This window comes from Harpia harpyja, chromosome 7 (assembly GCF_026419915.1).
Source record: "Harpia harpyja isolate bHarHar1 chromosome 7, bHarHar1 primary haplotype, whole genome shotgun sequence".
NCBI classification, from domain to species: Eukaryota; Metazoa; Chordata; class Aves; order Accipitriformes; family Accipitridae; genus Harpia; species Harpia harpyja.
The window spans coordinates 31,702,887-31,716,789 of record NC_068946.1 but is presented as its reverse complement, the minus strand read 5'-3'; the positions used below and the strand labels follow the sequence as shown (position 1 = coordinate 31,716,789).

The following is a 13,903-nucleotide window of genomic DNA, read 5'->3' as shown; positions in this document are numbered from 1 at the left end:
GAAAAGCTGGATGTTGACTTCCTTCAAGAACATAGATTCTAGCACTAGGGTTGTGCTGATGCTCTTAGTATTTCTGGCAATTGATAAAAGGATTTGAGATAATATGAACCTCATAAGTACATATGGTCCATGAAGCTTTTGGAAATTACGCAATTGAGGGTTGAGCGTGTTCTGAATTTGCTTGATATTCTGAGCCAAATTGTGGATGTGTCTTTTAATGGCTTTTTTTCAGTGGGAGTTTTTTTGCATATCTCAGCACAGAAAATTCGGCTTTGCATCTCCTTCAACAGAGAGCTTTATCCTCAGATTAATTCAGGACTATGTAAAAGGGACCAGTATTTAAAGGAATTAATTTGTAGCATGCAAGTAAAAGGCAGTTAAATTTATGGTTCTGAAGTGACAAAGGAACAAAAGTCATGCAATGGGAGGATATGGCCTCTGTTTAGAAAACACTTCCTGAAGCACAGTGACATGTTCAGGTGAGCTGGATATTTTGAGGTGGAATTGTGTTTACACTGTAGTATTTAAACAGCCTTCTGAATAGTGTGGTCAGATGGTTTCAGGTAGCAAAACTCAGATGTGGGTATCCAAATTGCATAATGCTTTTCCTCGTGGCTGTGCTTCCAAGCAAATCTTACACTGGCTAGCCACTTTTGTCACTGTCTTAGACTAACTTTTCTTTGCTCTGTGCAAAACGTATCAAGTCATTTCTACGAATGGTGGAATATACCCTGAGTTGGGGAAGTAATTTCAGAAATGTTTTAATTAATGCCAAACTAAACACAGCTTTACATTTTTTCAAGTGATTGGTTGTTGTGGTTTAACCCCAGCCAGCAACTAAACACCACGCAGCCGCTCACTCACTCCCCCCCCACCCAGTGGGATGGGGGAGAAAATCGGGAAAAGAAGCAAAACCTGTGGGTTGAGATAAGAATGATTTAATAGAACAGAAAAGAAGAAACTAATAATGATAATGATAACACTAATAAAATGACAACAGTAATAATGAAAGGATTGGAATGTACAAATGATGCGCAGTGCAATTGCTCACCACCCGCTGACACCCAGCCAGTCCCCCCGAGTGGCGAATCCCTGCCCCCACTTCCCCGTTCCTATACTAGATGGGACGTCACATGGTATGGAATACACCGTTGGCCAGTTTGGGTCAGGTGCCCTGGCTGTGTCCTGTGCCAACTTCTTGTGCCCGTCCAGCTTTCTTGCTGGCTGGGCATGAGAAGCTGAAAAATCCTTGACATTAGTCTAAACACTACTGAGCAACAACTGAAGACATCAGTGTTATCAACATTCTTCACATACTGAACTCAAAACATAGCACTGTACCAGCTACTAGGAAGACAGTTAACTCTATCCCAGCTGAAACCAGGACATTGGTCTAAATTAATGACTTAATGTTCCAAGCCAGATGTTCAAACTGGTGTGTGTGAATGACATGTATATGCTAGTCAGCAGCACTTGCCAGTCCTACTGCCAGTGCTTCCACTGCCAGTGCTTGTTCTTCCTGTTAAAGGTACCTAAACAGACTGTTTGGGAACGCTTAATCATATGGCTGATCAACATTTTAAGTCAATTAAGGAACCATTGTCTTTTCCCTAGCTATGGGCTTAGTTAGAAAAGGAAAACAAGGGACTGTTAGCCATTTAGTGTTGCTCCATTTCTAAGCTTCTGTTGCTGCTGCTGTTTCACTGCTTACTTGAGCCTGAACTACTTATTCCTCTCTTCTTTTGCCCCTTGCATCAATCTTGGTAGTAATTACAATGATTGCTATCTGAAAAGCTGTTTCTTGTCTGTATTGGTCTACTTTAATGTAAGAATAACCAACCTGCAGGTTGTGGGTGGATTGGTCTCATTTAAAACCACTCATCCAGCTTTCTTCTGTCAGCCTGCCTGGTGAGCTATTGTTCATGTTCGTTCTTCCTATTGTGCGACCAAATGTATATTAATGATATGATGGAGGGTGAACATGTCCAACCAAGTGATAGAGGAGTACTTCCATATCCATATGATGAAGACTAGCCTAAAATTCAGGCTTTGTCATATTCCTCTGGCCATATGTTTCAGTATGACTGGACATGGCCATCATAGATTACACAATGTAGGCATGTGTATAACCAGAAGCTTTCCTAATTGAAGGCAGCTGTTCTTACTGGTTTTCAAACTTCTGTACAGTGCAGAATCAAGATTGGATGCAGATATGGATTTTAATTGCAGTCTGATGGCAGAACACTAGTGTGCTGGGTCTGGCTAGGATGTTTATTTTCTTCATAGCAGCCCGTGTGGTGCTATGTTTTGTATTTGTGACAAAACAATGTTAACGCACCAGTGTTATAGCTATTGCTGAACAGTGTACACAGTGTCAAGGCTTTGTTTCTTGCTCTCCTCCAACCAGCAAGTAGATTGGGAGTGGATGAGAGGCTAGGAGGGAATGCAGTTGGGACAGCTGACGCAAATTGACCAAAGAGATATTCCATACCATATAACATCATAGTCAGAAATAAAACTGGAGGGGGGCAGTTTTTCAGGGGTTGTTATTGCCTGAGGCCTACCTGGATATTGGTCAGTTGGTGGTAATTGATTGCTTTTTGCATCACTTTTTTGGTGTTGGTTTTTTTCCCATTTTGCTTATCAAGCTGTCTTTATCTCAACCCATGAGTTTTCCCACTTTTGCCCTTCTGTTTTCTCCCCTGTCCCACTGTGGGGGAGTGAGTGAGCAGCTGTGTAGTGCTTAGCTGCCTGCCAGGGTTAACCCACAACAATTAGACTTTCAATGGATTTGTAATATATGTTTATCCTTGATTACATAGCAACCTAAGCTTGATATTCTAATAGAGTATGGTATCGTTAGTGCACATGACAATTTAGAAAAACAGTCAATACTTGAAGGTCAAAGATGTTTGGACTTAATCCTATGTTGGCTTGAGGTTAAACTGAAAATTCTCAATGCATTATACCTGGATATAACTAATAGATGTTGCTATTCAAGTGAAAACAAGCTTCATCACTCCTTTTCAATGATGATGATGGCCATAGGTCTCTGGTATCAAAGTGTGCTTTCTTGTGTGCTATTTTTCAATGAAAATTTGATTGTCATTAATTTCAGCAAAACTGTGTACGTAATATTTTTATTTTTCCTCTCTCTCATTCCCCTAACTTTGCCCTCAAGAGATGTGCTCCTGCGTCAATTCGCCTTGTTGACAATGCACAGTTTCAGTTTGGTAAGTATGTAGATCTTCTTGGACTAATATCTGTTTCCAAGGGTTTTGAGTTTTAGTAGCTTAAGTCTGGTTTGGGTGGTAATTCTTTTGCTCAAAACTAGACGAAGAGGGCAATGAACTGAAGTTCAAACTCCAGCTAGTGCCATAATGTGTACTTTCAGAAACAGAAGCCTGTCTTTGTCTCTGGGAAAACAGTATCAACTACAACAGTCAGTAAAGAGCCATGCTCTGCATATAAATACATGTGATTCTTTTTTTTTTTTTGCTACCTTTCCATTCTTGGCATGTAGTCTACTGGAGTGTTTGAAATTCTGGAGGCACTTCCTCTATTGTGCTGTAAAGGAGCAGAGATGATAGTTTTGCAATATAGTACTTGAAATGTTTTCTTGCTAAGAGTACTAATGAGAGGTCAGGTGTGAAAAAAAAAAATCAGAATGCAGGCACCTTACTTTGAAGGTAAGTTGGTTGCTTCCTTTAAATTTCATAAAAGCATCACAAGTGGTATATAAATTCCTTAGAAGTAGGAGGTTTTTTGAAAATATTCTGATATGGCAATTATTGTTTGGGTGGGAGAGGGGCAATGACATGTCCAAAGTGAGCTGTCTATTTTTAAAAGAAGCTCAGGTGTAGTAAATGTCACAAGTGTATGCAGATAGAACTAAGCTGTAGGCTTTAACTATAGAAAGTCAATGAAGCTACTAGAAGGTTACTGAACACAAATTTTGTGAAGTTTTGACTAGTTCAAATACCTAAATAGGACAGTCTGACATGCAGAGCAATCATTTTTGAGCAATTCTTAAGGAAAGCTGTAATTTTAAACTGTAGGAAATTTGGCAAAAGATGTCTTCTGGCTCAAGACACTCTCGAGGAGAACCTAAAGTTCCACTACCCAAAAGCTAATAGTTTACAGAACTTGAAGGTCTTGCTGAGACCATGCTATTTTGATTGTAACCAGAAGTTGAAAATGTAGTGTGACTGGCCTTGAAAACCTCCATTTTAATATCACTTGAACAAGTCAGAATTTCTGAAACTTCTTTTGGACAGAAGCCTCAGTGATGAATCTTGACTTCAAATGACATTAATATGATGGTGTTGACAAAGTTGAACTTTGTTTTTCAAACCAAGGAAATCAGAGTTTGTGAGACCTGAGAGCCCAGCAAGCTTTGCTGCTTGCTTTGGTCACTATTGTGTTATACTGTTTCTCTAACATGTACAACAGAAAGTAGATGCATTTTTCTTTCTTTTTAATTGGGCAGAATTTTGACCACTTACAAGCTTTAAACCCAACACTGAATAAATCATCCTTCTACTTTTTAGCTTTGATCTGAGGTTGCAGCTTATATGGTCACCTGCAAAACATAGTTTCAGCTGTGTCAATACAGATTTTTCTTGTAGTCATTATTAAGTAGGCTTAAATTCAATAGTTTTTACAGATTATAGTTTAATAAATTCATGTTCTTCTGCTATCTGGTGCTTTTTTTGTGTGCTTGCTTAAGTGTGCTTGGAGGTGTACTCCTTGGGGTTTGCTCATATCTGCAGGGAGAGTAATCAATTGCAGAAGCTCATGCTTTATTCAGGAGGAAATACTTTGTGAAGTATTTTAGAAGGAAGTATCATGTAAATGGTGCATAACTTTTTTATGAATTGGGCTCACAGCATGTAGGCCAGATGCAAGACTGTTAAAGTGAAGCAGTAATGGGAATTCAGAAGTTGCTTGTGACTAAAAACAATGGAACAAACAGTAAAAGACTTTCATCTCAATTAAACCCAGTCCTGAGGCAGAGATGTTAATTTAACAGACTCCAAGACACCATTTATATATCCTGGTAATTTTAGTTCCCTGTATGTGATTAAGGAAGCAATTATAGCTTTATGTAGAAAATTTTGCACAAGTGACACAACCATTACAAAAAAAATTGCTTAACTCCTAACTTGTACCATTTTTGGCTATTGGTTTCAGTGGTTTTGGCATAACTTTAAAAAAGGTCACTGGTTTTGCTTAGTTTTGTAGTGTTAAAAACTAATGAAGTGCTCTTTTAAATTTTCCATATGCCACATACTTGTGAAGATCTAAACTAGGGCAGCCTTAATTAAAGTGTCAAATGAAGTATTTGTGCACAGTTGTATGTATGCCTTTTAAAAAAAAAATTAATGAAAACCTTTTCTTAAATCATCTTCTAAATGAGTAGAGTGAAGTTTCTTTATGATAATCGAAGTGCTCCAAGTGATTCTTGCAACTTTGACTACTAAGCTATATTTTACTTGCCCATTGAAGTAGGAATTTTAAGAGTACTTTTTGCCTAACATACTCTCTTCCACTTTTTGCCAAAGGTCATGCTCTTAAACCACAAGTTGCTTCCATTTTTACATCTTTTTTGGATGGACTGAAAAAATTCTACATCACAAAGGTAACTTTGGGGGTTTAATACTGTTTGGAACTTGGCATGCTATTCATAAAATTTCAGATTTTTTGGTATACTGTCTCTAATGCAGCTGAGTTTGAGTATAACAGATCCTACATTGCAGTATCACTTAACTCAAGATTATCAAGGTGGTTTAATCCAAAATGAGATTATCTGTTTGAGGAGTTATTTCATGAGAGCTGTTCTCACTGGTCATATCTGTAGATGAGATTAGTGTGCCTTATCTAACAGTGAGTTGGTGACAGACTAAGACTGGAACCAATTTATCTAGCTTGCAGACCACTGATCATCAGTTAATCCTGATGGAGAGAAGCTAACACTTTACTATCTTTTCCTCTTCACAGATTTTGTCAAGACATGATTTACCTTGTTTTTACAATGAACTAGAATTTTGGGAGAACCTCAAGATATGTCTTGAATTGCTCATATAAAGTGGTTTTTTGTCTTTTGAGAATTCATCCCAATGAATACCCTTTTTAATCCAGAATTATCTGGTGCTAAAATTCTTTCACCTAGGCTTTTGTGTTAAATAATTTGTCTTGTTACTGTTTTTTTTTTTTCCTCCAAATTAGCTGACTAGAGAGTTCCTCCAAATATAGGTATTCAAATGTAGAAAATGGCATCATCCTGGATTTAGGTAACTTAGGTAGGAGGAGGTAAACATTCCATTCTGATCTGATAATATTGATTGACTTCAAGGAGTGGACTTACTTGAGAGACAGTGGCTAGTGTTGATTCTGCTGCATTTTCTTGTGCTACTGAAGTAGAAAATGCCATGTGTCTAGGGACTTTTTCTAGGGAATACCTATTAGGTTTAGAGATAGCACAAAAATTTTGCCTTCCCTCCCTGATCTGCTGTAGTGCAGGAATATCTAAAATAGTAAAGGTTTTGGCAACAAGATTGCTGTCAGTTTGAAACAATCCTAGTTGGAAATATCTACTGCTTCTGTAGTCAGCAACAAGCATCACTGCTTCTTGGGATGTTGTATCACCAAGGGATGTTGTATGCCAATTCCAATTCTTCCAGCTCTGCAGGAGAAAAAGAACGTGGGGAAATGAGAGAAATGCTATGTAATACTGATGCAGAGATTCCAGGTTGGTAACTAATCTGGAGCTCTTATGTCAGGGCTCAGTCCCCTGGTGTATATGAGCAACTGCTACTTCAGAGAAACTCCCAGCTGGGATGGGATGTAGGAGTGGAGAAAGGAGCAAGTTTAATGACCCTGAGACTGATATTGCAGGTGTTACTGGGACCAAGATACTCAAATCCATCTTACGCTTATTTCATCTGTGAATTGCTCCCTGTAAAAAAACTAAACAACCCCAAAACCAAACAAAAAATAAACAAACAAAACCCCCAAACATCAGCATACAGAACACACCAGACTAACACTTCATTCTTTTATTGAACAGAGTAGTTGTTTAACTGATACCACTTAAGAGAATAGGGACAAAGTTTTTGTGGTTTACAGTCCTCCATGTAGTTTGGGACTGTTCACTTATAGATGAATGCTCTAGGTATTGTTTGTCTAGTACTTCATGCTGTAGCTAGTTCTTCCAATGCCTCTTAAAGAGAACTGTAAGGTGTTACCTGAGCATTACAGCCAAAAGATGGCAGAATAGATGAAATGATTCATACTAGATGAAATACAAGTGGTTCTAGAACAACAAGGGACTGTAAATAGCATCTTAATAGACCTTTTTTTTATTCCTGTCCTTGGAGTTTATCAGTGTAGTAACAATATTTACTTCTATTATGCTAACTATGCTGTTTTTGTAGGACTAATGGCTAAGACAGATCCTTTGCCTGGGGAGGTATATTCTGTTTCGCAGTCATTTTCATAGTGTTCCCTTGTTGGGAGTGGTAGGATGCAATATCCTTTTCAGAAATACTAATTTGGATGTCTCTGGGGATCACTGTACAGATATGAGCTAATTGACTGGAGGACTGAGCCACCCCCAAGATACCTGGTCTCCTTGCTGTTTTTTGGATCATCCTGGTACCCTCGGTTAACTTCTAGTACAGATAATCTATTCAGTTAAGGGAATAATAAAAGGAATAGCAACTAACTGGGATTTTTTTTCAGCATAGCTGTTGCACATAAAGGATGAATTTGAATTTCTTGACTATTAATGTAACTTCATATAACCTTGCTTGGTGCTTAAGTAACAAGTTACCACAAGCAGAGTGGAGACTGGAAGAGATGAATGCCACTGGAAAGGGAAATGCTTCAAAAAAATAATTGTTGGTCAGTATACATATTAAGAATATGTTCTAAATCATAAATTTTTACCCTTTCTAACTGTGGAAAAAGTTAATAAACTTTATGCAACTTTATATTCATCTCCATTCTGTCTGAAACCTGCTTAGTAGTGGTAGTTCACTGGAGCTAAATAATAAATAAAGGTATGCAGAAAATAAATAAGGCTCTTACTTTTTGGACCCATTGTGAAGATATCACTCTTGACTGTTACTCCTGAAACAAAGCCATATAGACAGCCTCACTACATTACTGTTAAACCTTGAATAGTTTTCTTCCCATTTCCACTGGGATATGTTCCCTGCCACAAGTTTAGAAGTTATTTTCCTTCCATAGTGTTTTTCCCAGCATAGAGATTTTCTGTGGCACACTGCTGATACAACCGATTTTGAGAGCACTGACATTTATGGTCATTATAGTCACCTTCCTGCTTTAATACAGGAATAGTTGATAAAATACAAATGTCTCCCTATTGCTCAAAGCATTTAGGACCTGTTCTTTCTTCAGAATAGGTAGACAGCTGTTATGTCTATCCTGCTTTTTAACAGGAGAAAAAGGTGACATAATCTGTTATTTCAGTGGGCTTGTGAATGTGTGTCCTGTCAAGGAAAAACTTGATTGTTTTGGGAGTAAATTTTTAAAAGATGTTTTTTTCCTAATCCTTCCTCTTAGTTGCAACAACACTTACTAACCAGAGACATGCTGTGTATTTGAAAAGTAAAAACTCATTGCTTGTATTCTATCACATAGGCTGTGACATAACGCCAAGTTTTCTCTCTTTGCAGTTTAAAGGATTTGATCCCAACATACTGTGTGTGGCTACCTTGCTCTTTGAGGGTGATAGAGAGAAGGTTCTTCAGCATGAAAAGCAAGTCTATGATATTGCCACCAAGTTTGGGTATGCTTTTCAAAGAACTTCTTCATATGAAGATGGGAGTTAACTGTTCAAGAAAAAATAGGATTACCATATTTCAAGAAAAAATAGGATTACCATATTTTTATAGTGATTACTGTATGGATATGTTCTCAGTTTACTAGTTTGAAATGGCAATAATCAATTAGCTACTGAATGTTCCCTTTGATAAATACAGCTTGTGCTAACTCTTAATAGGTAACTTTACTGAAAAACTTCAGGTGTCTGTGTATTGCAGAAAAATAAGTACTTGACTAAATGTAGAATTGATGTTATTAGAATGGAAACTAGCCCTTGTAATTGCTTATAGACATAGAAGCTGCTTGTTTCGCAATACTAGACCCTATGTTTTAACTACAGAACGGGAAGACAATCATAAGGGTAATATTAAATCTTTGCAGAATTAGTGTGAGCATATGAATATAAGAAGCTTGTTTAAAAGAGGGGCTTATGTTTAGTTAAAGGAATGCAGTGAATTTTTGTCCCACAGACTGTTTTCCATTCTTACAAAGGAACAGAAAACATTCATTGGAGTGGCAGGCTGAGTAATATCAGGTAGTTTCTGTCCTTCTGCTTTGATTAACTGTGATTGAAAACCGTCATTAAAAGTATGATTTGTCAAGAATATACTTTCTTCTTAAAGTTATTGCTAGTATTAGTCTCACCTATTCAAATATACGTAAGTATTGTTTTATCCATTTCAAGGCTATCCTTTCTGAAATTTGTTTTCATTGTGTTTTCATTCTACCACTTATAATAGCTTATAAAAGTGATATTTCTTGTGAGCAGCTTGCTAACATTCATTGATAAGAATAGCATTGCTCTTGATCTTAAAGAGTATTTTAGTTATTTTAATGGTGTATGCAAGAAAAGGCTTCAATTGTGAGTCCTTTTGTATTTTGGTGTTTCAAGATGGTGTATTGATAAGGGGGGGAAACTTGTCTTTTAGAAGATGGTGCTGTCTGTGCTGCTCAGTTAAGGCTATTAGTTAAGGGTTTAATAGTTTAACCTGGTCTAAAATGCTTAACTGTTTAATAGTCTAAAATGCTTTAATTCTATCCTTCTTCAGAATGTCTGATTTCTACCCCCTGCCCCCACCTCAGATTTAGAGGAGCTTCTAGGAAGACTGATTACAGATACATAGCACTTTCTTGTTCTCAGAAACCAATAGTTAAAACAGACTTTCATAATGCTCCTTACTTGATTGGCGAGTGAAAGCAAGCCTGCCTTTTGCTTTAGTGTTGTGTCTGGTTTTTATCCATTCACATCACTTATGCTTTTGGGATCTTAAGTCAGTAGTCTTGCTCTCATGACTCGTGAGCATACAAGTGCACAAATCCAACACACTTAAAAATAGTTACATATATTCCTGTAAATGAACATCAAGGATATAGTATGTCTAGTTCTGTTTCCCCTGCTCTTTTTTGATGTTTGAAGACTGTTATTTTAAGATGACATCAAATGTTTTGTTATTATTCATCTTCAGATTATGGAATGAAAAGAGAAATGCAAAGAGTTAACGGTCTGGTCTGAAGTAACTTCTCATCTCTAGTGAAGAAGAGACCCTACTATTTGCAACTCTTGTAACACAGCTTAGAGACAGCTAAACTTGCACCTATGTTTGATAATCAAAGTATTAATTTTCTAATTCTTTTTAGAAACTGACTACTTTGCTGTAAAGTTAATTAAATTCTTGTTAATTGCAGTGGCTTGGCAGCAGGAGAAGATAATGGACAGAGAGGATATATGCTGACATTTGTCATCGCTTACATTCGGGTAGGTCATCTTTTGTCTGCCTGCTGAAACTTCTGTTAATAGAACAAAACCTAGAAATGTCTTTTTGAAGATGCTTTCTCTGAAATCTAAATGCAGGTCGCCTTGGGTGATATCTCAGACTTCTCCCAGAGGTTGTATCTCTTCCATTTCTGATTAGTGTTTACTTATGGAACTTCATCTGCAAAACTCCATAAAAACATTAATTTATGTTTGTTAAGGAAATAGTTTCTAATAAAGGGTAGAGAAAATTAGACTGAAGAATCCACTAGCAGTTGCTAAATAAACCAGATCAGACTTATAAATACAGGTTGAATGTAATTGGAGGCTGGGAGAGTGCTTGAAATACTCATGCTCGCTTGGCTCTTGTTCTTCGTTGGACGTCTGCTTATGGCTGTGGTTCAAATCAGAATTCCAGGACAAATGGACCTTTAGTCTGAACTGCTGCAGCTGTTCTTATGAATCTTATCGTTTAAGAGGTTGTTTTTCAGAATAGTATGCATATCCTGAGTGCTAGATTTTATCTGGCTTTTATAATCAGGGGCGAATCACTGAATTTCCTTTTATTTCAGCAGGCTATATGTAAAATGGGCAAAATGTTTGTCTCTGTTCTACTTAGGAATTACATTCCAAGTAAATATTTCTACTAGGTATTGTATTGGTTAGCACAGTGGAGCTCTTGGCTTGATGTTAGTGATACAAATATTTGATTAGTGTAGGCATGCTGACAGTCTTGACAAGTTGTCTTGCTATAGCCATGACATCAAAGATTATAAAAAAAAAAGTTATAAACATCAAAAATATAGACATCAAAAATTATAAACTAAAGTCACTGGGATAGATGGGTGTTTTTGCTAAATAGACTTTCTGTTTTTCTTGTACAAACTAACTAAAGTTGCTCAACTGTTAGCTATGTAGCATACACTGAAATCCCAGATGTTGATGCTGAATGTTACTGATAATTTCCTTTTTCTATTTATTAGGACCTGGGCCTGGATTACTATGTAATAGGAGAATCATTTGAGACATCTGTTCCTTGGGATAGGTAAACTGTGATTATTCTTTAGAATTGCTTAAAACTTGTACTTGATTTCATTGAAATTATTCCTAACTCATGTGCTCATGGGGAAACTTAATTTAATTTAGGCCTTATGTGTATTAGAGGCTCCCTGATGTACCTCAAGTGTTGCACCTGTGTGTTTTTGCTAAAGCTGCTAGTAAATTACATACCAGGGTTTTGTAAATGTGATGTATGCAAGCATTCAGCAATATTTCTGCTTGGGTTAGCTTACTGTAACAAATTCAGGACTTGAAATTGCCCAGTTTAGGAAGCTGGACAATGGTGACAATAACTGTATTGTGTGATGAGCAGCCATGTGTGTGGGATCAACAGTGTATTTCAAACTGAAAAGTTTGTAATGAATATAAAAAAATTATTTTAATATGTTAAAGTTTTTTTCTTTCCCCAGTGATGTAGGGAAATAAAAACTGAAAATATAACTTATGCCCAAGATTAAGATCTTTTTCCTAGGCTTATTTTATCTGTTAACTATGGTTGAGAAACACTTGACCACAACAGAGTTTAATATATGAAATCACTTTGGATGCTTCTGTCCATTTGGTAAGACAGAAACCTCTTAAGCAGGATCTAAGGTGATTTGAATCAAAGCTTTACAGCATTTAATGCAAACTGGAAGGTGTGCAAAGTGTGGTGACTTAAGCTGGCAAGCCTGTATCCTTGCTAATGAATTTAGTGGCAGTGGTAAGTTCCAGCCTCTGCTTTGAAAGTTGGTATAGTATCTTAAATGGGTGGCAGAAATTTGAGGACAATTTTAAAGCAAAATTACCCTTTATTTTACTTTACCTTTATAGATTTTGAAGTATGCTAACTGCTTAGCCACTAATTTTTGACTCTCCCTCATTTCAGGAGAGAATGAATCTTTGTCTAAGAATTTAAGAAAATATTTAAAATTGTCCTCACCAAAGCAAATGCTTTCAAAACCTTTTTCTACTTTGACTCATAAGAACTATGTAATTTTCCATAAATCAATCAGTTACCTTGTTCCTGACAGATTGCAGATAATTGAATAAAATATTTAGCTGTACTTGCTTATTCACTAAATGGATAAATTTCTCTTGTTTATTACTTCTGTCAATCTACAAAGTAGTTTTAAATCTGTGTAAAATGTCTTAATCTGAATTTTACAGTATAGCATTACAGACTTTTGTGGGAGAACATATAACTGAAGAAATGGTCATTTGAAAAAAACAGTGATTTCTTTCCATTGTTCTAGCACTTTGGATGCACCTGGGTCTGCCCTAGAAGGAAAAAAAAAAGCAAACCAAGTATGGCTTATGACAAAGTTTAATGGCTCATTGGCATATTAAACTGTAACATTTCAAGCTGGCAGACTAGTGCACAGCTTGAGTATCTCCAGTTTTGGCCTTGCAACATGCCAAAGGTATGGTATTAGTGGAGTATACAAGGCCTTAGAATTCTGAAGCTTTCTACTGTGAGCTGTATTTGTCAACTACTTTGCCAAAAATTTGAGGCTGTTTAGCTGAGAAAGTAAGTCAAAACATACAGAAGTAGGTAACCTCCACTTTCTGTTGAACACTTTTGACTCCCATTCCTTATGGAAAGGAGCTTTCATTATGTCCTCTGCTTCAGAGTAAACTTGCTATTCAGAAGTAGTACAGTAAAAGCAATACTAGTGAAGTCTTGATGAGGACTAGTCTTAGAACAAAATCTAAGCTAGTTAAAACTGGTTCTAGAAGGCAATCTTCTGTTCTTAAATTATACTTCTTTAAAAAGATTACCAAAGCTGAAGTTGTGTTTTTTAGGAAGTTGTATAAAATCATATACTAAGACTTTGTGTATTAACATGTTTTCTGTTACAGGGTTTTGGACCTTTGTAGGAATGTAAAGGAAAGGATAGTAAGAGAATGCAAAGAAAAGGGTGTTCAGTTTGCTCCTCTTTCCACCTGCAGGTAAGCCGTGCAACAACCTAAATAATAATATTTCTTGAATCTTTGATTAGTAAGAGAACTAAGGAAGAGGTAATTAAACTTACTAGCTAGTAGGTAAAGTGTATCTGTTAATGATATTACAAACACTAGTAATCTTGACCTTCCTCTTTAACCTGCAAGGGGATTATGTGTAAGAGTGGGTAATTCAGGGGATTAGTAGCACTTGATTAGTCTTGACATTTACTCTTGCTCATATGCATGAGAGTCAAGTGTAATGACTTGAGCTTCAATTCTCAAAAACATAGCATTGAGTAACTCATGAAGTAGGAG

The 13,903-nt window shown here is 36.7% G+C and overlaps 1 protein-coding gene across 18 annotated transcripts in view; it reads left to right on the top strand.

The window, feature by feature from the left end:
* AGPS (alkylglycerone phosphate synthase) overlaps positions 1 to 13,903 on the top strand; it is a 99,378-nt gene that overhangs the window by 64,562 nt on the left and 20,913 nt on the right. For all 18 annotated transcript variants that reach the window (XR_008236138.1, XM_052793647.1, XM_052793648.1 and 15 more), the window contains 6 exons: positions 3,182 to 3,233; positions 5,565 to 5,641; positions 8,703 to 8,815; positions 10,537 to 10,606; positions 11,587 to 11,648; positions 13,505 to 13,594. Coding sequence is in view for 17 of the 18 variants with exons in the window: in XM_052793647.1 (XP_052649607.1) it covers positions 3,182 to 3,233; positions 5,565 to 5,641; positions 8,703 to 8,815; positions 10,537 to 10,606; positions 11,587 to 11,648; positions 13,505 to 13,594 (464 nt within the window). In the remaining variant the exon portion in view is untranslated. The remainder of the gene's footprint in view (positions 1 to 3,181; positions 3,234 to 5,564; positions 5,642 to 8,702; positions 8,816 to 10,536; positions 10,607 to 11,586; positions 11,649 to 13,504; positions 13,595 to 13,903) is intronic.